Source organism: Haliotis rufescens, unplaced genomic scaffold (assembly GCF_023055435.1).
Source record: "Haliotis rufescens isolate VD_foot unplaced genomic scaffold, xgHalRufe1.0.p SCAF_28, whole genome shotgun sequence".
Lineage (NCBI taxonomy): Eukaryota > Metazoa > Mollusca > Gastropoda > Lepetellida > Haliotidae > Haliotis > Haliotis rufescens.
In genome coordinates, this window is record NW_025963979.1 from 3,549,517 (window position 1) to 3,574,911 (window position 25,395).

The 25,395-nt window shown below is 41.5% G+C and overlaps 1 protein-coding gene across 1 annotated transcript; it reads right to left on the reverse strand.

The window, feature by feature from the left end:
• Nucleotides 1-7,498: 7,498 nt before the first annotated feature.
• LOC124119385 (stearoyl-CoA desaturase-like) lies at nt 7,499-24,985 on the reverse strand. Its single transcript, XM_046481872.2, has 5 exons — nt 24,775-24,985; nt 23,919-24,120; nt 12,535-12,665; nt 11,351-11,556; nt 7,499-8,602 (listed from the first exon to the last, which is right to left on the reverse strand). The coding sequence occupies exons 1-5, from the start codon at nt 24,778-24,780 to the stop codon at nt 8,173-8,175; spliced, it is 975 nt and encodes a 324-aa protein (XP_046337828.1). The 5' UTR covers nt 24,781-24,985; the 3' UTR covers nt 7,499-8,172.
• Nucleotides 24,986-25,395: the final 410 nt, after the last annotated feature.

The window sequence follows — 25,395 nt, forward strand, 5'->3', positions numbered from 1 at the left end:
CACTATTGATAAGGGAGGTAACTGGTTCGGGCATGGTAACGATGGCTTATGTACTGGAGCGGAACTTTCGAGCTGGGACGGGTTTTGGTCATGTGTTCATACACCATGACCAACTTTCATTTGCGTTCGAAGGCAATTGTATTTGTTTGCGTGACGTATGTGCCATCGGAATATTTTATTCAGGTGTGAGTGGGTGTTTAGGGTTTCATTAAAGCTTCTATTTGCTCTTACGCGGAAACCAGGAAGTGTACGTACATCGTACTATCCGTGTTCAAGTACTCGGAGCAGACGTGCTTTGACATGACAATGCATACAGTATGCAGCAGTAGGTCGGCGTATATGTTGTAAGTGCCGTAATAAATTCAAAACCTTCTGAATAACTTACAACATGTCATTCTATTTAATATAACATAACAAATCAATTAAATTAAATGAATGTTGGTGGCGATGTTTTTAAAACAACAAAATCTTCAAGCACAAATTTAATTGCTATTCCGTTGGCGGGAAATAGCAGCGGGTTAAAGGGGCGCTGATCTAAAGCAATTCCCCGGGACTGGTGGTTGCCTTTGTTATTGTTTTTCCCCCGTGAGTACCCGGATGATACGCAACGCAACTGAGCGTGACAAGAGACTGGGCTACCGTCTGCAACACTGATTGGTTAACCGTGATCTATAAAGATTTCGACAAAGGGCGCATGTTAATTAATTTCTTCAGCCTAAAAAAACAGACAAAAACAAGCTCTTCGGATGTCGTCAAATTAATTTCAGAAATAGTTATATGATTGTTATAGTTTATAATAAAAGAGTATCCATGCAGTGAAAGCATTTTCGGATTGCGTCGATAATACGATTACTACTCCCTTGTTTTCATCCACGTTTTCTCGTATAACCCTACACTTGTGTGTATTTGTCGTCATTCACTTGATGCTCAGTTAATGAATTTATTACAGGTATGATTAGTGGTAGCACCGCTCAGAATACCTGACAAAGGTTCCCATTTGGCATTTATTGTGTCTGGGGTAATTATTCAATCTAAATCCAGGTTTCAAGTGAGTTGAAATGTGTATTGTGTGATATGCACGTGGCAGCCCAGCAAGAGATGAATAATCAGTTGATTTACTTTTTTTGTAAATCAACGGATCGTTCCTAGTCATCAAAGGATTAACAGAAAATACATTGATTGATTAATCACTGTTATCTTGCACAGTGGATATGTCAAAAGTCAGTGTTTACATGTCTATGTTTACTAGAACAAATAGAATACACTCAAAGGGTTAACCGATAATATATTGATTGATTGCTCATTGTTATGTAACTCAATGGATTTTTTTAGGAACCGCGGACGTAATGAAAATAGTTTGAGACCTTTGAGACATGACACCTATGTGAAACATCTGAAACAATCTAAGTGATCAACGTGCAGACGTGTCCTTCCAAGCTCGCTACCCACGCTCAACTATGAGAGACATCGCTCTGTCGCTACCGAGGGAACTAGTTGCCATCCTGGAGCCCTTGCTGGCTTTCAGGGTTGGGGACTACTTCCTACAAGTCCAACTCCTCCACCCTCTCCATCTCCTTTGACTTAGGTCAAAGGAAAAGGCCTCTGGTCAAAGCTCCGGCCAAGACCAAGCCTAAGGAGAAAACCACCCCGGCCCCTTTACCTGCTGCACCACGCCCGGTACAGAAGGCCAGGCCGCCCAAAGTGAAGAAGGCTCCACCAGTCGCCGCCATGGAGATCCAGGAGAGCCTACCCACTACCCCTCCGCCCCCCAACAGCAGCATTGGAACTCGCTCCCCTCGAATCCAGGGGGGAGGAGCCCTTTCGCACGCCTGTAGGGACAGGACACGCTTCCCCCCCCCCCCCCCCCCCCCCAATAGTATAAGTGCTTCCCCGTGTGCGAGATACGCACAAAGTGTAATTTATTACACGCGGAAAGCGCACGTTAAATCTCCGAATGAACCAACGAACGAACTAAGTGATCAGTTGAGAAACGAACACCGGTCCTACTAAATAACACCCGGGGGCGTTGGGAAACGCCCGGGAGCGTCCGGGCAATGCCAGGGAGCGTCCGGGAGAATGATACTAAATAATAAAGTGTATTCTATATAATTGTGTTCTTGTATTAATTATACAAAATAACATATAGCTCGAAAAAAATTACATTCACTCCTATTCTTTTTAAATGGTGAATCTGCGAAGCAAATACGATTTGATTTTATTCGAACTGACGAGGTATTCGTAACGTAGGCTTTGAAGGATACAATGTAAATTTGCTTATGGAACAAAAATAATGTTCTTTTATAGTGTCATATTCTGTATACTATTCCATAACTAATACTGAAACACAGACATTTTCAAAAGTTCATGCCTGGCCCCAGATGGTTAACTGAGTGTAAAACGTCCGGTACTATAGCGCCCGGGCAACGTCGGGGAGCATCTGGTGGGAGCGTCCGGGAGGTTTCATCAGACGTCCTGAAACGTCCGGGAGGTTTCATCAGACGTCCGGGAGTTTAAAAATACAGTGCAGTCAATAAAACATGTCTTTCTCAGTTTGGTAAGATCGTGAGAATATCAACTGGCGTACGTGTTTGCCATGTGCAGCGGCCAGAAACTTCCGGTTACTGGTACTTCCATTTTCTGGCCGCTGCACATGGCAAACACGTACGCCAGTTGATATTCTCACGATCTTACCAAACTGAGAAAGACATGTTTTATTGACTGCACTGTATTTTTAAACTCCCGGACGTCTGATGAAACCTCCCGGACGTTGCCGGACGCCCCCGGACGTTCCCGGGCGTCCTCGGACGTTAAATAGTAGGACCCACGAACACGGGTTATAATATCCCGAAACGATATATATTTTTTTAAGTATTTGATTGTTACAGAGACACGTGACATCGAATAAGTTTCTTTGTACAAATGCAGACGTGTGGGATATTGCTCCTTTGTGTGGATATTCACGGATACATTCCTCGAACAAGGAAGCTGCCTAAAATTATACACATAAATTTGGTAGGTTGTAATTATGATATTTGCATTTTGTTTTCCTTCATTTGCTGTAGCATTGGACAGATTCATTCCTGTTCCTCTACGTCTTGATTGGGAAATTCTTCGATGCGCGATAGACGTTGTTTTCACAAGTCTTTTCCTTTGTAAGCGTGTATATATTACCGTCAATTTGTAAAATGTGATTCTCTCAGGCAATTTATAAAATGTGTAAATATTTCAGTCATTTTGACTGAAAAATCTATCCATTTCTTTAACAGATTGACTAAAACTGATTAAGACGATCAAAAGGGCCTATAAACGTCACAATAGATTATTATGTAGGATTAGAAGCCAAACAATATAGAAATGTACTTTTCATCGTAACATTTTTAGTCTCTTGGGGATGATATTAAACATAAAAATGTTTGGAATTCTTTATCATAATAATACAGATGGACATATTTTTCAGTTAATTTGTAAAATAACTGAATATTCAGCCTTTTAATAAATTTCCTAAGTGAAAATTTTGCAAATTTTGACACGATAAAACACGATAAAATAAGCAATGTTTAGGAGAAATATTTACTTTGTGTTGCAAGTCAAAATAGTGTGAACGAAAATCGCACAATTACCAAGTAAGTGACTTATTAAAAGTTCGTCACCATTACCGATGCTACCCACAAAGATACCTACATTTCCTTATTATTTCCAAAACTGTATTTCATTTTGTTGATATATGTGACCATGCGCCCTTATACTATCAATAAAAAAGACAAATGCACTTACGAATTGCGCAGCACAGGTTGCGAACTAGTCTAGGTTTCTGCTATATCATCCGGGTACTCACGGGAAAAAACAATAACAATGGCAATAACCAGTCCCGGGGAATTGCTTTAGACCAGTGCCCCTTTAAGTATATGCTGGAAAGAATGGATGATAATATATACATATCATATCACTTAATATCTAAGCATATACACTAGTTATTGCACCTGCCACATTGTATGTAAGGAAAGTTTCATGTATATAGATATAACTAGTTGTTGCACCTGCCACATCGTATGTCAGTTTCATGTATATTGATATAACTAGTTGTTGCACCTGCCACATCGTATGTCAGTTTCATGTATATAGATATAACTAGTTGTTGCACCTGCCACATCGTATGTCAGTTTCATGTATATAGATATAACTAGTTGTTGCACCTGCCACATCGTATGTCAGTTTCATGTATATAGATATAACTAGTTGTTGCACCTGCCTCATTATATGTAAGGTAAGTTTCATGTATATAGATATAACTAGTTGTTGCACCTGCCACATCGTATGTCAGTTTCATGTATATAGATATAACTAGTTGTTGCACCTGCCACATTATATGTAAGGTAAGTTTCATGTATATAGATATAACTAGTTGTTGCACCTGCCACATCGTATGTCAGTTTCATGTATATAGATATAACTAGTTGTTGCACCTGCCACATTATATGTAAGGTAAGTTTCATGTATATAGATATAACTAGTTGTTGCACCTGCCACATTATATGTAAGGAAAGTTTCATGTATATAGATATAACTAGTTGTTGCACCTGCCACATCGTATGTCAGTTTCATGTATATAGATATAACTAGTTGTTGCACCTGCCACATTATATGTAAGGAAAGTTTCATGTATATTGATATAACTAGTTGTTGCACCTGCCACATCGTATGTCAGTTTCATGTATATAGATATAACTAGTTGTTGCACCTGCCTCATTATATGTAAGGTAAGTTTCATGTATATAGATATAACTAGTTGTTGCACCTGCCACATCGTATGTCAGCTTCATGTATATAGATATAACTAGTTGTTGCACCTGCCTCATTATATGTAAGGTAAGTTTCATGTATATTGATATAACTAGTTGTTGCACCTGCCACATCGTATGTCAGTTTCATGTATATAGATATAACTAGTTGTTGCACCTGCCACATTATATGTAAGGTAAGTTTCATGTATATAGATATAACTAGTTGTTGCACCTGCCACATCGTATGTCAGTTTCATGTATATAGATATAACTAGTTGTTGCACCTGCCACATCGTATGTCAGTTTCATGTATATAGATATAACTAGTTGTTGCACCTGCCTCATTATATGTAAGGTAAGTTTCATGTATATAGATATAACTAGTTGTTGCACCTGCCACATCGTATGTCAGTTTCATGTATATAGATATAACTAGTTGTTGCACCTGCCACATTATATGCAAGGTAAGTTTCATGTATATAGATATAACTAGTTGTTGCACCTGCCACATCGTATGTCAGTTTCATGTATATAGATATAACTAGTTGTTGCACCTGCCTCATTATATGTAAGGTAAGTTTCATGTATATAGATATAACTAGTTGTTGCACCTGCCACATCGTATGTCAGTTTCATGTATATAGATATAACTAGTTGTTGCACCTGCCTCATTATATGTAAGGTAAGTTTCATGTATATAGATATAACTAGTTGTTGCACCTGCCACATCGTATGTCAGTTTCATGTATATAGATATAACTAGTTGTTGCACCTGCCACATTATATTTAAGGTAAGTTTCATGTATATAGATATAACTAGTTGTTGCACCTGCCACATCGTATGTCAGTTTCATGTATATAGATATAACTAGTTGTTGCACCTGCCTCATTATATGTAAGGTAAGTTTCATGGATATAGATATAACTAGTTGTTGCACCTGCCACATCGTATGTCAGTTTCATGTATATAGATATAACTAGTTGTTGCACCTGCCACATTATATGTAAGGTAAGTTTCATGTATATAGATATAACTAGTTGTTGCACCTGCCACATCGTATGTCAGTTTCATGTATATAGATATAACTAGTTGTTGCACCTGCCTCATTATATGTAAGGTAAGTTTCATGTATATAGATATAACTAGTTGTTGCACCTGCCACATCGTATGTCAGTTTCATGTATATAGATATAACTAGTTGTTGCACCTGCCTCATTATATGTAAGGTAAGTTTCATGTATATAGATATAACTAGTTGTTGCACCTGCCACATCGTATGTCAGTTTCATGTATATAGATATAACTAGTTGTTGCACCTGCCACATTATATGTAAGGTAAGTTTCATGTATATAGATATAACTAGTTGTTGCACCTGCCACATCGTATGTCAGTTTCATGTATATAGATATAACTAGTTGTTGCACCTGCCTCATTGTATGTAAGGTAAGGTATACATGTATCATGTATAAGTTTCAAGTTACGTGAACACTCAGTTGTTCTCCCAATCATGTATTTATATAGATTGAAGTCTAGACCGTATCGATTTGAAAACAAATGATGTCTGAAAACATAAGTATAGGTTCAGCATTGATGTGATTGGACCTACCGTCATTAAAGCTTTGATACCCAACCGGTCCACGCAATCAACTCTTAATAACAGAGTTATCAATAACACAGATATGTATCAGTGCCTCAAGAAAATAGTAAATTGCTGCATTTATGGGAGTTGTAAGGCTAGGCTAATACACGACCTAATTGTAGTAGGTTTGTTTTTTGTAGTTCTATTTTGCAGGTCTCGGTTTCACGCGCAACGACAATGTACCATAGACATGTATGTATGCATGTATGTATGCATGTGTGCGTGCGTGTGTGCGTGAGTGAGTGAGTGAGTGAGTGAGTGAGTGAGTGAGTGCGTGCGTGCGTGAGTGCGTGCGTGCGTGAGTGAGTGAGTGAGTGAGTGAGTGAGTGAGTGTGCATGCGTCCGTGCGTTCGTGCGTGCGTGCGTGAGTGAGTGAGTGAGTGAGTGAGTGAGTGCGTGAGTGCGTGCGTGCATGCGTGCATGTATGTTGGGGATGGGGGGTGTACTTTGATGTAGGTCAGTTATCGTGTGCAATACAGGACTAAAATATGATTCATGCTACAGTATTAAATAATGTTTGTACTTCCTCATTTCCCGTAATAGGAATTTACATACATTTCGAAGAATCGATTAGGAGAACCAGCATACTTGGAAGAGGTAGGGCAGTGTGTTGCCACCGTGGATGGTACTCATGACAGCTATCACCAGGCCTCTGCCAACCCCTATCACACACACACACACACACTTTACTAAGTTTGGGTTTTAACGTGCGCTTTCCGACATATGCGTATTTCGCGCACGGGCCCTCCAGGCCATTTAGTGATGTGGAAGGGCATGTCCGAAAGGGGGAGTAAATGAGTTTGTGAGGTAGTGTGGTTTGGTGTTTTTTGGATTTATGATTAATGTTTTATTGCTAGCTTGTTTGTTGTGTTTTGTTGTTTTTGTTGTTTTAATAGCCGCACACACTCACACACATGCTGCTTTTAATATAGTCATAAGTGACAAGGAACCATTTGATTGGATGGCTATTTTTAGCGTCGTGTCATTCGAATCTTTGGTTGAGAATGGGTCCAGAGGGTTTATCATAATACTATTGAGATGTAACACACTAGATAATAGAGGACAGAGGTGTCGAGTATACTCCCAAGTGTACCAAATTTATTCATGATATAATATAATGCAAACGTATACATGGTGCTATAAATGTATTGAGAACTGAAAAGTGATAATAATTTTGACTGTATTGACTTATATTCTGTGCATACAACAAACCTCTTGCTAAGACTAATCAGGGTAGCCAAATGTCATTATCATATCAGGGTAAGGGAAATCACACCACCAATTGTTTTATCCTATCGAATGCTGCACACGACTAGAATGAAATCTAACCAGAAATATCAACTGAGCGTTGTATAAAGAACATTACTTTAATAACCCTGTTCCATGAAGAGTGTAACATTATTGGTCATATTAATTAACTTTGGTATTTATGAACAAATAAGTCAGAAACATAAATTTGATAAATCTAATTGTATTGTGTTCACGGATTTCAAGAATTGTCGTCGTCCAAATCGCGAGGATACGTTAGGTAATCAGTTGTGACAGAGAGCGTGTACATTACGTATACTGGTGGGTGTGACGCGGACCAGTGAGGTAACAGAACAATACATGAAAATATCAGATCTTGGTAATAATGCAAAAATCATATCCAAAAGAAAATGCATCACGTAGAAGGATGCAACATATATGTTAGTAATTCTCTTGACCGTATATCGTACTTCAGGAATTGGTCAATGGTAAACAGAATAGATCAACCCTTCAAAGACCCTTGTCCGGTCCTTGCCGCCCTTTTTGCCACAATGTCTTTAGACGTCTTATTTAAATCATACGCCAATCCAAGTTTTGCGCATGCGTCGATAAACACAGAGGTTAAATTGAGTGTCCAGGGTAGCTCGCTGGTTGCATAGTCCTGGGGGAAGGTGTGGTGGAAGTTGTGGAATCCTTCCCCGTTAGCGATCAGCGCTATGATGTAGTTGTCCGCAGGACGAATTTTCTCGTCATAAGGACGCATGCCACGTAGATGTGCATAACTGTTGACGAGGAAGGAGGTGTGCATGCCGAGGCAGTAGCGCAGGAAGACGGCGATGTGGACAGAGTTGTAGAACGTCTCCCCCCAGAAGTAGCAGGGCACTAGGGAGGGGATGGCGAACCAGAACACTCCCACCAACAGGACGTAGTACCTGTAGAGAAGCCAGCATATTCAGTGTCGGGTTGTATATTATTCATATCATATTGTTAACATTATGCCCAGGGACACGGGTGCCCCAGTCGTCTAAGGCGCCGCCGTGAAGAGTTGCGTACTCTAGGCTGCAAGAAACCTATGATCGAGGTATAAAACCCTGATTCTCCCTGATTATGTTTCACAAAAAGATGAGAGACTGACATGTTATAACTGAAATAGTGTTCGATGCGGCATATAATCATCCTCAAGGGCATCCCGAAAGAGTAAAGAGGGAATAAAAGCAACAAACGTGGAAATTAGTTTAATATTTTTCTCCTTTAAAGGATATATCAATCCTTAAGTGATGCTACGGGTCAGACTTTATCCCATGCACTCCATACTCTGTGCAGCATGTGACTGCAGTGAGCATCAAGGAGACATAAAGTGTGACATGACTTCCTATCCCGTCATTTTTATACCCCTACAGCATCATGTCATCAACCACTGGTTCGACTGCTCCAGACTGTTCTGTTCAAGCCGTCGTGATACACAAAGGATATAGTTCTATGGATATACAACGTCTTTATTACAATGACTGCGACTTAAAGGTGTACATGTGTTCATCACTTGCTTGATAACGGTGTTTTATAGATCTACACCGAAGCGTCGCAGTCATTGTAATAAAGAAGTTGTATATCCATATAACTGTATCTCTTGTTCATTGTATCAATGTATATAAGATAGCTACGCGATAAATCGCAAAGAACGATGAAGAACGAAGCAATGTTTTACTGTACGACAAACAACTCCCACTCGTCGTTTATTTCTTAAATAAACACGTCCCATTTTAATTCTGGAAACCCATTTGTCCAGAAACTCTCCATGCCGTGTCTAGTCTCTGTCCGAGGTATTTACAGAATTGAACATGCTGCCCTCATGGGTACATAAAAAGGAAGAAAAAATGTAAAAGAAATCTTTCGAAAACTCAAAATTTAAACTATGTCGCACACGGGCGAGAATATTTTCCTTTGCTCAAAACTCATGATTTTCTTTGGCAAACACATAAAGGTTTATCTACCAGCATCATGACACATGATTCAACTCATTTTAACTTAATTCAACTAATTTGTGGCGTTATTAAAATATTTCGCCCATGTTTGGTCAGTCCCTTTGAAGTATTAACTAATTGTGTGCAAGGTATATTGTATCATGTGAAAGATATTTAATATTCTTTCATTACATTACTATTTAAAATGGGCCTTTGATTGGATGTTACCTTTATAGAAGTTTCACAAGTTTTACCTTTGTACATATTGTAACAATCTTTATTGAATTTCCCATTTTATGTCTCGTTGTTACATCTCTATTCTTTACATTGTTTATGATGACTTACAAAGACGAGGCCACAGAGCGGAAGAACCCGGCCCGCCGCATCTTTGGTCTTGCTTATTGTAGTAAAATGTTAACGGCCTACGCTTTTAAGTGGATTTTGCATTCCTTATACGTTCCATTAATCACAGTGGGCAATTAAGTGACACTAGGTGTGCGATATACAGGTACACGTGCACGTATTGTATAAAAAAAACCCGATTCGTCTTTCATTGCTAAACGTCTGGCTGAATATCTCACATTCTATTATCTTATTATATGCGGTGTCGAACTGACCAATGGGAATAATGTTTAAAGCCGATTGAGGAAGACTTGAGTGAATATTGTGACACGAAAGCAAAACCAAAACCAAAACCAAAGGTCCATTTTAAATAGTAATGTGATGACATAGTATTAAGTATATTTCACATGATACAATATACTTTGCACACAATTAGTTAATGCTTCAAAGGGACTAACCAAAACATGGGCGAAATATTTTAATAACGCCACAAATAAGTTGAAATAAGTCAAAATGAGTTGAGTCATGTGTCATGATGCTTGTAGACAAACCTCTATGTATATATATGTTAAAGAAAAACATGAGTTTTGAGCAAAGGAAAAAATTCTCGCCCATGGGCCAAACCTTTTCGCCCATAGGCGAAATGTTTTATAAACGCCACAAATTAGTTGAATTAAGTTAAAATGAGTTGAATCATGAGCCATGTTGCTTGTAGATATACCTTTATGTATTTGTTGAAGAAAAAGATGAGTTTTGAGCAAAGGAAAATATTCTCGCCCATGGGCGATATAGTTTAAATTTTGAGTTTTCGAAAGATTTCTTTTACATTTTTTCTTTCCTTTTTATGTACCAAAGAGAACAGCATGTTCAATTTTGTAAATACCTTTGACAGATACTGGCCACAGCATTGAGAGTTTCTGGACAAATGGGTTTCCAGAATTAAAATGGGACGTGTTAATATAACTTTTCCCTTCCATTCACCCAAACGAAAGTGTTTGTTGTATGCAAAGGTACGTAAATCGATTCGGAACAACACTTTCCCCGATATTCTGTAATGTGCACTCTTGACACAACTAAATGTCACTTAAAGCAGTTGTCGTGATATAGGAGGTGTAATGCTGACCTTAGCTCTAACCGACATTTACTCACTGGTTCACTGCTTGCATTTCTACATTATTCCCGAAAGCCTGATGTCTGCTGGTACAGAAAGATTCGTTCACAGGTGTTTTTTAAGGTACCTACGCGGTAAGTCGCAAATAACCTCGATTACGACGTTTACCCAACGTTCACTTCAGTGGAAGTGTCCTCAAATCTTAACACAGAGAGCTATCGATCTTAAAGAGAATGAACTGTATAAAATTGTGTAAAATTGTGTACCGTTTCTGAAACATGACAACCTTGTCATTGAGCAAATCAGACATGTCGAGTTGCTTCCCTTTGGCAATCACATCCGGATGTTTCTTGACCATGAGCCACCCAATGTGCGAGAAGAAGAAGCCCCGAGTGGCATTGTGAGGGTCGCCGTCGGTATCAGAATACTTGTGGTGAACTCGGTGGTCACGGGACCACTCGAAAATTGAATTCTGTAGAGAAAAATAATATTAGAACAACCAATGAGCATCGTGACATGCAGAGTGATAATTTGCAAAGAGTGACGGGAGGTATGAGGGGAGTGTTTTAAATTTAAAAAAAAAATACCGACTCGTTCCAGAATATACAGGAAAAGAAAAAAACATTTGTTAACTGTGTCGTGAAAAAATATGATTTCGGCTCCCCTTTACGTTGGTTGAAAAAAAATGAAAATCCCGATACGCCTCGACACCAGGATAAACACGACCACATGCCAACTTTTCATTCAAACATTCAAGGTTCACAATTGTTGACGTTGTACGCATGCGATAATGGTGAAATCTCTCAGGCCTCGGTACCCTTTGTTTAAGTCTAGTATTGAATATCAATCATTGGTGACGATGTAAGCATGTAGTAACAGAAAGTAATTCAGGCCTTGGTAACCTGTGTTTAAGTCTAGTATTGAAAATAAATCATTGGTGACGATGTAAGTGTAGCGGCCATAAAATGTCAGAGTCCCGTGATGGGATTCGAACCACGGACCTTCTGATCACAGGTCGGACGCCTTGTCCACATGACCAAAGAGGTTAACCCCTCCAGCAAGCTGACAAGATAAGGATGTCATCTGTGGGATGACTCCACGTCCTGCTACATACTTCCCCGTCAACAGAAGGCACGTCCCGGGCCGCATCGTAGGGTACTGAGACTTATTTTGCTCAAATTTGATATGAACGTGCTCAGCCCCACGTTGGGCGCATATGTAGCGGCCATAAAATGTCAGAGTCCCGTGATGGGATTCGAACCACGGACCTTCTGATCACAGATCGGACGCCTTGTCCACATGACCAAAGAGATTAACTCCGTCAGCAAGCTGACAAGGTAAGGATGCAATCTGTGGGATGACTCCACGTCCTGCTACATTAGCATGTCGTAAAGGTTAATGAGTCAGGTAGGGATCAAGATTATTTTGTGATAACAGTTATGCAAGTAACCTGGAAAGCTCCTGTTTGAAATATTGCAAGGAGGACCTTGAGTGGAAACCGTGCCTTGTAGGATCGATGAGCCCACAGTCGGTGAACGCCCGCTGTTATGCCGAGGTCAGTGACAACCAGGACAGCGTAACCTGTAAGACAGAGGACAATTACTGTAAGTACTGGGATTTATCATATTATGTTAAAATACGTCGCAGTCGATTGTGCTACAGTTTTGGACCTATTCGGGGGATTGCCTAAAAGTCGGGCCGGGCCGGGCCAAGACGGGCCAAAGTTGTATTGGCTAATTACTCCATTATCGGCAACCATACCTACATATTATTGATGCAACATACACACTTGACAGTAATGAACAATCACCGACCAAAAACGTGCACCATAATTAGATGATTCGGAGTAAATCGCTTGAAAACCAGAAAGTGGAGCTGTGTGTAAGAGTCGCTGATCTAGGTAACGTGTAAAAGAACAATAGTTTTAGGATAGTACTACATCTAAGTAAACAACACTTAATAATGTCACTGTTCATCGTATTTAAAGCAGATACGTTGGTTAAAGTAGACCTCTTCTCCCCAAACTCTCAACAGTCTCACAAGTGTTCTGTCCAACTTGGCCCGGGCTGTCAAAATCAACTTTAAACACACAGATGTAACATCAAATGTATTTACATCTATAGACTAGTATAATATCTACCTATTTATAAATTTATAGTGTCTCAGATGGCGGTATTTAAAGAAAACAAAGTGCCCAAAGTGAAGCCCTTTTCCCTCTACATTCTCAACATAGCCTCTATCAAAAGTGTTTAGTTTGTGTTCGGTCCGACTTGGACCGGGCTGTCAAAATCAACTTTAAACACACATCACCAAATATGTTTACATCTATAGATTAGTATCATATCTACCTTTATACCACTGTATAGTGTCTCAGATCGAGGTATTTAATGAAATCAAGGTGCTCAAAGTGAAGCCCTTTCCCCTCTCCATTCTCAACATGTGATTGAACGTTGTATTTGTCATTTTAACTGTAACCTTTTGATCGAAATCCTATTTTGTAAAAATGAACAACTTACACGAGTGAGTGTGTGAGTGAGTTTGGTCAGCTTAATGTTGGAGGACCACTGAAAACCATGAGAACGGGTATGGTGCTGACAAACCTAGAAACATAATCGGGGCGAAGCGGGATTCGAACCCACAATCATAGGTTTCTGGCGTGCCCAAGGAACGCAACTCTGCACAGCGAATCGCGGCGCCTTAGACGACTGAGCCACTCGTGCCCCCTATAATCTCAGAAGGTAACTAAAATGTAATTATGAATTTACCTGTGAGGGTTGAGAATGCATTTACAAAAATGATTCACATGCACTCATAGAACAAACGAAGACGAAAGACGAAGCCCTACCAAACTCTTATCGACCGATCTCACTCACCTCAAACATGTGCAAAGCCATGGAAGCCATGGTTATGAAAAGGCTCATGCATCACCTTGAAACTGGCAACCACATAAAACCTGACAAAAGTGGCTTCAGGCAGGGACACTCGTGTCTAGATCATATTCTAAGACTGGAAAATGAAATAAAAAAAGCCAAATTAAACAGACAATACCTAGCCGCAGTATTTCTGGACTTCAGCAAAGCCTTCGACATGGTATGACATGACGGACTCCTCACAAAACTAGCAGAAAATGGAGTAGAAGGGAACGTGGCAAACTTCATAGACAGCTTTCTACAAGACAGGTCGCTATCAGTTGAAATAGGGAACAATCAATCTGATCCCATGGCAATGGACAATGGCATACCACAAGGCAGCATTATAAGCCAAACCCTGTTTACTATCAAGATCAATGATCTTTTTGACCATGTCAACTCTCCTACCCAAACTTCTAAATTCGCAGATGACGGAGCAATATGGGTAAAGCACAGAGATATTTCACAAATCAGAAAAAAACTCCAGTCAGCCCTGGACGGAGTAGATCAATGGTGCAATAAATGGGGATTCACCCTTTCAAGTTAAAAAAACTGTTGGAGTTCTATTCAAACGCCGGGGGAAAGATGCTATGATACCTCGTCTCTCCATAAAAGGCAAACCAATCAAATTCGAAAAATCTGCAATATTTCTTGGGGTGATCCTTGATCAACACCTCACATGGCGCAAACATATAGAATATGTGGAAAACAGATGTCAAAAAGACCTGACCGTATTACGGGCAATTTCAGGCACATCGTAGGACACTCAGTTGGACCTCTACAAATCACTTATCAGATCAAAAATGGACTATGGTTGTGAGGCCTTTCACTCAGCATCAAATACTGTCTTGAGCTGCCTAGACAGAATACAATACAAAGCCCTAATGCTGGCCACAGGCGCAGCAACAGGCACCTAACCAGAAGCACTACAAGTAGAAACGGGAGAACTCCTATTGAAGCTAAGAAGAGAACAGGCAATATTATCGTTCTGGGGACGAACATCAAAGCCTTTGGTTAAAAAGATATGACAAGACAAAAACACTCGAGATGAAGCCCTAGCTCGAAAAAATCCCTCACTAAAGCCATCTTGGATATTAGTACGTGAACTCATTCGAAGTCACAATTGTGATGACATTCAGCCTCCAGAAAGTCACAAAAAAAGGGTTTCACTCATACCGGAACTTCCGGAAGCAAGGGGGCACGGGTGGCCCAGTCGTCTAAGGCGCCGCGATTCGCTGTGCAGAGTTGCGTCCCTTTGGCACGCCAGAAACCTATGATTGTGGGTTCGAATCCCGGTCCGCCCCGATTATGTTTCTAGGTTTGTCAGCACCATACCCGTGCTTGTGGGTTTCGCCGAAGTGGTAAACGTCCGAGACCTGCATCACTTCGGGCTTTTCTCCCACATTAAGCTGACACGCCGTAATATAACTGGAATACTGTTAAAAGCGGCGTTAAACCCAACTCACTCACTCACTCACTCCGGAAGCAAAGGCAGTCGTCCTATCAGACTCGCTTAGTGCACTTCAAGCCATCAATGGCAGAAACTCAAACTCCAGGCCAAACACAGTCAACAATATTCTATACGAATATACAAAACTAACGGAACAAGGGCTACAGGTGGAGCTGTGTTGGATCCCCTCTCACATAGATATTCATGGAAATGAAAAAGCAGACTCACTGGCGAAGCTAGCTCTAGACAAAGGGGATATACAGCCTATTCCCTTTAGTAAACTAGAGATAAAAAGCAAAATCAAAGCCTCCATAGCAGAGAGATGGCAAGCCCAATGGGACGCAAGTAAGATCGGCAGATGGCTATACAAAATTCAATCCAAGGTCCAACAAAAGCCAAACTCATACTCAAATGAAAGGAAAATTGAAATTGCTATCTCACACCTCAGACTCGGTCACAAAAAGCACTATGACAAGGTTTGTTCATCTTGCAACCAGGCTGAAACCATTGCTCACGTGTTACTAGAATGTCAAGACCATGCCCCAGCCCCAGCCCCGGCTAGGTTAAGACAAGAATTGCAGTTAGATCCGCTTTCTGTCATAGATCTCCTAAAGCCAAGAGATGCAATAGCGAAGGCCAAACTAACTCTATTTCTGAGAGATGGACAGCTACTCGAACGTATATAAACAGAGCAGCCACGGATAAAAATGAAATCATATCAAAATACGAAAATAGAAATCATATCAATACAAAAACAGAAATTATGTGAACACCAAACTCACAATAGATATGTGTACCCTACTCACACACAGGAGTCCCAAAGAGGGACAGGTCAGCCGAAATGGCTTAGGCAGAAGGCGACCTCTTAAACACTTAATGCAACAACAACAACATCACTGACATCCTATTCCAAATATCACGATCTGACAATGACTGCAGTACTTGTTGGCGACTCTTTGGTCAAATATCTTGGACGGCACACGGTGAAAGAAGGCATAGTGACGAGATCTCTGTCAGGAGCCAAAGTGGCTGACGTTCCCAATTTCCTCTGGGGCACTGAGAGGTATAAGGTAGGAGATGTCTTCATATCATATCAGTTAAAGGAAGAAACATTTTTCACATTTTGAGGACTTTTTCACGCACGTAGTAATGAATAATCAGTCATAATAAACTCACCACAATGATAATTGAAACCGGTTTTAATGGTAGATACAGACACTGTGTGTATTTCCAAAAAAGTACCTTACTCTGGGTTTTTGTAAAAGATACATCTGAAGTGACCGTTATTTTAACATTGTTTTCATTTCGTCATTGTCCGTGTTGGGATCAATGACCTGGCTTACATACCCTGGACGCCGCGATAAGTCTTGGACTACTTCACCAAACTGGTCGGCTTATTAAGGGTACCGAACCCACTGTATGTCATCATCTGACAGCCCGGGGCAAGTCGGACAAAACACTTCAGACAAAGATTTCCTTAAGAAAATACAGTAAAAGTGCGTGACTTTAACGGACCAGTTTTCTTTAAATGCGATGTTCTGTGACATTATAAAGTGGTATATAGGTAGGTATATCACTAGTCTATAGATGTAATCACATTTGAAGATATATCTGTGAGGTTTAAGTTGATTTTGACAGCCAGGGCCAAGTCGGACCCAACACAAGCCAAACACTTTTCATAGAGACAATGTTGAGAATGGAGAACGAAAAGGGATTCACTTTGAGCACCTTGTTTTCTTTAAATAGCGCGATCTGATGCACTATAAAGTGGTATAAAGATAGATATTATACTTGTGTATAGATGTGAATATATTTGATGTTACATCTGTGAGGTTTAAGTTGATTTTGACAGCCCGGGCCAAGTCGGACCGATCACAGACCAATCACTTCTCATAAAGATCGTTGAGAATGTAGTGGGAAAAGGGCCTCACTTTGAGCAGCGTGTTATCTTTAACTACCGCAAAATGAGACACTTAAGTGGTATAGAGGTAGATATAATACTAGTCTTTAGATGTAAGGATGTTAAGTAACTTTAGAAGTGCTAGGACAGTTATGACACGTGTCGTGCCAGCCCAATTCAAGAATACCCACTTCCAGAAAACATCCTGTGCTGGTTTAACATGAATTAGTAAAGGTTATTAGGGATGCCAAACACGTTAATAAATGAAAGAAGAGTAGTCAATACACTGTCATTTCCTGCCCAGGACATCACACCCCTACACGCTAAGGTCGGTGAGAAACCGTCTCATCAAAGAAAACACACAGTCAAGACACTCACTTAATTAAATGAGCAAAACTATTTGAGATCTGCCTAGATATACGCGTTTCGTTTTATTATTCTGCAATCCATTTTTAGTATTACCCGCTGGCCCGGCCCGGCCCGACTTTTCTTGGCCCGACTTTTAGCCCGTTGGTTCCCGCAAATTCTTTATCAAACCATCACCCCGCCGCCTCCATATGGTTTCACTTCTTGAATGCAGTGTGACGCCAACCGTTCCGCCCTGCGACGACAAACCCGAGCATGACCTCCATTCTGGAAGAAGCAGAATCTGCGACGTTGATTTCAAGGCCATTCTACGAAAGGAGCGGTAGGCTCGAGGACCTGCGACCTGTCCCGGTTATATCAAGAATGCCGCCATAATGGCCCCGAAAGGGTATAAAATTCTGCCGAATCCAGCATTTTCATCACTCTTAGCCTAACCATCATTGAGTATAGACCCCCTGGACCATGTTGCTTTGCTCCAGAAAGCTCTCCTCAAGCAAGACCTGCTTGAAGGAGATGTGGAGGATGCCAGGAGGAGAAACCCAGAAGATATCAGACCCGACCATGGCTGGCAGAGAAGAGGAGGAGACTGTATGGACATTACTCCAGACTGATGGAGGAGCCTCAGGATGGAGTCTGCCATGTTTGATGAGTTTTATAGAGAAGGATAGAGAAGCAGGATACCAAGATGAAGAAGGCTCTACCTCCAGGCCTCCCTGAAGTCTGCCATGCCATTGTTGAGGGATACAAGGAGGGGGTCATCACCTGCCCCACCACTCCAGCTGAATGGACACCTATTTGGGAGATCTTCAGAAACAGGTGGAATGATCCTCATGCTGTGGTACCTCCAGATGACAAGCATGTGGCCATCAGAAAACCTGGCATGAGCGACTCTCATGTCTCATGTACCACAACTACAAGGGCTTCTTCTCTGTGGTCCTCATGGCCCTTGTGGATGGAGACTACAAGTTCCTGTGGGTGGACATCAGTGCATATGGAAGTGTGTCTGATGCTAAGATCTTCAACAAGCTCAAGGACTGCTTTGACGCCGGGAGCATAGGTTTCTTGAGACATCCCCCATATCCCAAGATGACGAGCCTATGCCATACTTTATCCTGGGAGATGATGCCTTTGGAATAAGGGCCTTCTTGATGAAGCCATATGGTCACATGTATCTCAAGAGGGACGAGAGCAACTACAGGAACTACAGGATCTCCAGGGGCCGACGTGTGGTGGAGAATGCATTTGGAATCCTGGCCCAGAGATGGCAGGTCCTTCTCACCACAATGCAGCCAAGGCCCATCCATTGCACAGGAAATCGTTGAATGTTGTGTCTGCCAGCCGGCTTGTTGAGGATCCGTTATCCTGCTGATGAGGAAGATGACAAGCACAACGTGGTGCCAGGAGCCTGGAGACAATTTCTTCAGCTTGAATATGTGCAGCGTGTTGCAGGAGGTATTAGCGACACCTAGGCTGGTAAGAGGCAGCCGGAGATCCTCAAGCATTGCTTCAACAACCCAGTAGCAGCCGTGCCATGGCAGAACAGGATGAGTGATGGATAAGAGACCGATAAGAGGATGACATGACATATGTACACTGGATTTGTTGTCTTGCCAATCAATTGTTATCATTAATAGAAGTAATAATTGCTTTTTGTTTCTTATTTAATTATGACACAATAATAGTAGTGTGTTATTATTATAACACATTCAGCTTTAAATGGGAGAGAAATAAAATAAATGTTACATTTGTTCTCAAAGTATCTGTTTACCAATGAAGTTCCAGGGTCATTTACATTTTATTCTAACTTTATTAGTTTATATACTCACAAGCAAAAGAAACGCAAGTCGAGTATGCATGCGCAGTATCTATGTTATTCATTTTCAACAGTAAAGACAAGAAATACTATTAGGGCAAGATTGACAAAACATTTGACTGAAGACAGTTTAATTGATTAAAAGGCAGATGACATAAATTTTTTTTCAAATATTAAGGGCTTGCAGTTTCGGGTCAATACCCAAAATGTCAGTCAATATCTGGTGTTACCACCATTAGCATTGATCACTGCCACACATCTCCTGTACATTGGGTGGATCAGACGATTTGTGAAGGCCCTGGGGATCCTCCTGCACACACCCAGAGCAGCTGTGCGTAGCTCATCGGCAGTTGTAGGGACTGGGCGCACATTGTGCAGACACCTTTGAACCTCATCCCACAAGTGTTCGATGGGGTTCAGATCAGGGCTGAGGGCTGGCCACGGTAGAACACAGATGTTGTGTTGTTGCAGAAAGGCCATGGTAGCTCTGGCAACATGGGGACGAGCGTTGTCCTGCTGGAAAATGTGTTGATGTTGTGCAAAAGATGGAACAACGTAGGGTCTGATCACTTGGTCGATATACCGCTGAGCAGTGACCCCGTGTCCCCGACCTTGACCAACATTCAGAAAGCACATGGGTCCAAGTCTCGCATTAAGTCCAATCCCTGCCCATATCATGACGCTAGGTCCACCCCATGGATCCCTTTCCACAACGTTTCTGTCAGCGAAACGATCACCTCGACGCCGCCAAATTCTGACTCTTCCTTCTGCATGGGAGACACAAAAGCGACTTTCATCAGAGAAGATGACACGCCTCCACTCAAGATGACGCCAATTGTGATGACCCTGTGCCCACTGAAGTCGTGCTTGTCGATGCCGTGGTTGGAGAACAGGACGACGTGCTGGTCAGCGACATCTGAGGTTGTTGGAACGGAGACGTCGGATCACAGTGTCCCGGCTAATGTGTCAAATATGTGTTCCTAAGGTCTCTCGAGCAGTTTCACATGCAGTTAGGAACGGATGTCGCTGGTGTTGACGGCTAATCTGCCGATCTTGTCGAGGTTTGGTGACCCTAGGACGACCGCTCTGAGGAAGGTCATCTTTGGTCTGTGTTGCATTCTATCGATGCAGGAGACGGTAAATTGTGGTTATGTTAACGTTGAAATGACGGGCAACATCTTGGACAGACTCTCCAGCTTCAAAACGTCCGATAGCCTGGTTTCTCTGAATTTGAGTTAGGCGTGGCATTGTTGACCAAGGAGTGGTAGGTCCAAGAATCGGCCACAGTTTTAATGCCACTACAGTTCGTGACAGTTCGTGTTTTTCGATTTCGCGAGAAATGGGTGCATGATACCCACATATTCATTTACATGGTGCGTTTTGGCGATTCGTTTTTTATGTTGCATTTTTACTCGGGGCTTCCAAAATGCAACCAAAAATATTGATAACACCATCAGGCTTCACTACATGCTAAAACTCGTATCAATTTATGGTTCCGTGTTTGTTACCTATTTGCTTAAAACCACTTGCATTTCTTTTGCGTGTGAGTATTTTATAGTTTCATATAAATTCAATGCAGACTGATTTCTAGCAGCAGCTGGCCGCATTTTATGCGATTCGGCGGTGTTCTGAATTACGCCCGGACTCCCTCGCGGGCCAATCGGGACGTTCCGACTGCATTTGAGCCGCATTTGAGCGGCAATCAAAAGATTCTGACGGCATTCGAAGTGCATTCCAGCTGAATGCTTTTAATATCAAATAGATTCCGTCAGCAATCGAGATGCATTCGAAGCGCATAACGGCTCATTCGAGGTGCATTACGGCTAATTCGAGGTGCATTCCGGCTCATTCGCGGTGCATTCGATACACTCTGGCAGGATTTGAAGTGGCTTGGCGTTTCGATTCTCCCTCGAATGCGATCAGAATGTTTCGAATGCTGTTGGAATGCCGTAAGAAAATTTATGCCCCCTCTTTCACTACGACAACGAATATCCCGAATCACCCCGAATCGGAAAATCGTGATGATTCGGCCAATAATGCAAACTTTCGTGGTTAATCGGGATGGAAAATATGAAGAATGCCAGGAATGGGTTGAGAAACAATTACAAGATTCATGTTGTAAGAATCACCTGCGACTAAGTTACGAATATGCCGAATGTTACTGAATTCTTACAATGATTCGTAGTTGATTCGGGACATTCGTGGCTGTTTCGGGATGGTTTCGGGTTGAGGACAAGAGATTTTGAGAGCCACGAATCGCTTATGCTACACAGACCACGAATCCCACAAATCGCCACGATTTGTAAATTTTAGGATTCGTGAGGATTCGTGGAATTTAGCAAATATTCTTGTTCAATTCGTGACGCTCTACGATCTAGTTACGATACAGGTACGATAGAGTTACAAATATTCGTGGGATTCGGCTGGATTCGCATGAATATTGTCAAGAATTCACTACGATTTACAAGAAGCTATTACGAATACTGCACGAAAGTTAGGAATCAGTTACGAATCAGTTAAGAATACGCCGAATGCATGTACGAATCAGGTACGAATAAAAATGAATTCGTGACTATTCTTGACAATTTATGGCGTTTCCCTCAAGATAGCTTCGGCGTGTATTCGTGGAATTCGTAGAATATTCGTCGTAAAGCCACGAATTCACGAATCCCCGAATGAGCTAAGAATACCTAAGAATGCCTACGAATCGATTACGATTCAGTTACGATGCCTAAGAATGCATTACGAATTTGTTACGAACTAACTACGATATTTTTGAATCGGGAGTTCATGGCCAAAACTTTGAACAGCTCAAAACTTTTGCCACGAATTCCCGATAGCTCAAGAATTGTAAGAACTAACTAAGAATATATGCGAATCAGTTAAGAATTTAACGAACTGATTACGATTCAACTACGAATCCTAAAATTTATCAATTCACGGGATTCGTGGTCTGTGTGGAATAGTAGTATTAGAAATGCCAAGAATGCAAAAGCATCGATTACGAAGCTGTTACAGAACATAAGAATTAATTACGAATGGATTATGATACAGCCACGAAATTGCAATTCGGGGACCCTTCCACGAAAGATTTTGACAAACAAAAACTTTCTCGTCGATTCGACGAACTCCCGCGAACTGTACGAATGGTTGGGAATCATTGAGATTTATCTACGAACATGAAAAATATCCTATTCGGGGTGATTCGGGATATTTGTGGTCGTAGTGAAATGGGGACAGAATGCAGCCAGAGAGCAGTTAGAATACACTTCGAATGCCGTTCGATATTTCTCCACTTCGAAAGCATGAGAAAGTTTCGAGCATGAGCAAAACATTCGGGTCGGCCACACGAATGGGCCCGAATATTTGGAATGCTCTCAGAATGCAGTCAGAAGTTTAAGAATGTTTTTAATATCCAGGAATAAACAATTTTGAAAGAATTATCATTCGGACGGCATTCCGTCTCATTCCGGCTCTAGTGTGACTAGGGTTTAACGTTCAAACAGTCTGGCGACGGTTGTATGTATACAGTTGAAGTTTCTTGCAACCTGGGTGTGGATGGCACTCATTTGCCTCAGTTTTACGGCCCTCCCTCTCTCTGTGGTGTGTAGTTAAACATGGCGTATCTGTTGTTACCTGTACATTACCTGTAGCGTCCAACAATCCATTGCATGTTATACAATTTCTGTACATGCATTTGTAGGGTACCCAGAAAAGGTATTTTGCAATTTTGTATCACCGCTGCACGTGCACATTCCATATTCTTTTTGGGAAACCCTTTTTTCTGCGATACAGCTGGTTGTTGTATGGCTGTCAGTGTAAGACAGATGGCACTGGTATAGATTTCGCGGTACATCACTCGAGGTATAAAATAGTGATCTATAGTGACAATATAACAATTGACTTTCCCTTTATGTGAGGTCCAGGGTTCGATCCCCGGTCGCGTTATACCAAAAGACGTTAAAAGATTGTACTTGTTGTTACCCTGCCTGGGGCTAAAACAAGGTCCGCTGGGAGTCAGTATACTGTGTCTGTGTGGGGTATTCATGTTAAACTGCAGCATGGTAGCTCAGTGTCGTAAGGTCGCTATATAAGTGCAATAATCTTGGAAGGCGACGTTAAACCTCATTTCACCTCACCTCACCTCTTTTGGGGGAACGTTGTTCCCGCGATACAGGTGGTTGTTGTATGGCTGTCAGTGTAAGCAAGATTTTACATCCCTCGAGGTATAAAATAGTGATCTGAAACATTATAACAACTGACTTTCATTCTATGTGAGTTCATTGTATGAACGTCGTCGCAAGCTCCGACCCTCATTGTATGAAGGTTCATACTCCAATGAGGTCACACAATGTGAAAGTCAATTCTTAAGTCAGAGGTAGAATAGCGCACATACCCCACAGTGTAGTCCTCCACATCGCCTTGGGGATGAGTGTGAGGGCGTACACGGCCAATGCATTCATCATAAAGGACAGGAACACATTCCGCCACACGATCACCATCGGTGGCCTGGTCGTTTCCTGCTCAGCTTTCATCCTGGGATTGGGATCAACGGACAACCCTGCTTCCCCCACGTCTTGTCTCGGCGACATCGTATTCTACATTTCAGAAAAACACAGGATGGTTACGTAGCAAATCAAAAGTTTTCATTGCAACAGGGATCCTATATCATTAACGTGGACTTGGGTTCGACACAGACGGAAACCTGTGACTGAGGGTAATTATATAACGATAGCTGTAACCCCTTGAGACAAACATTGTCCAATATGACATTGAATATAAAGCATGCATGGAAGCTCTGGCGCCTGCATGACTGATTTGTTTATCTAAGACGAGCTCGCAAACATGTGTCTGTTCACGTGAATCAAGCCAGGGCCAGTTACATGTTGTGCACTTGCAACGTTCACGTAAAAGGAAGGCATGGAATGGTTAAGGACTACACCGTGTGGTGTTGGGACTTCCCGAGATGAGAAACACCCAACTGTAAATGTACAAAGATATTACTGTCCAGCATTAACGTTACAGTATATACGTAAAATGGCAACCTTTCATAAATGTGCTTTCCAATATATGATAACGTTTAGTTTGACTGCATCGTGCAACCCTACCAACATATTCTGATATGGCCATTGACTATGTAGGCATCTTCATACATGCGCCACCTTCCACTATGACGTAAAAACTTTGACCATATTCGACCAACAACAACCATTGCCTCTCCTGGCTGTCTGCTGTCACAACTAGTTACCCACCCTCATGGAGAAAACGTAGACCCTGTAGAGTACTGTAAGACACAGTTGGTTTGATCGTCAGACCCTTGTAAAATACTGCAAGACCCTGTAGGCGTGATGGACAGACTCCTGTAGAATATTGTACGACACTTTTGGCGAGATGGTCAGATCTGCTCTCTCCTGATATTCCTCGTTCAGCAGTTGGACGCCTGTCGACAGGGACCGCTATACCTGTAACCCGATCTGTGCGCCTGTATTTTAAAGTTATTAAATGTGTACATTATTTCATCAACATCGTGTTGTAATATATTGGAATAATGCATTGCACTCTGCACTTCAATTAGCAGTTGTGGAAATATGCATGCTATGAGAATAATGTTCTTGTAATGGCTTGGGTTTAATAAAGGTACGAAGTTAATGTAGTTTTGTCTCTCATTTTAACTTTATTGCACGTATATGATGGTGCAAGCACTATTGTGTTTTTTATAACTAGCCTGCAACACGCCTTAGCGCACAGCTGGTTGAGAACCACACAATGGAAATTGGGTCTACGTCATCACATTTGCTGACAAGTGAACATCTGTTCGTCTGACTGGACTACTGTTTTTGTTCAGTGACAAATTCTTCACGGATAATAACTTT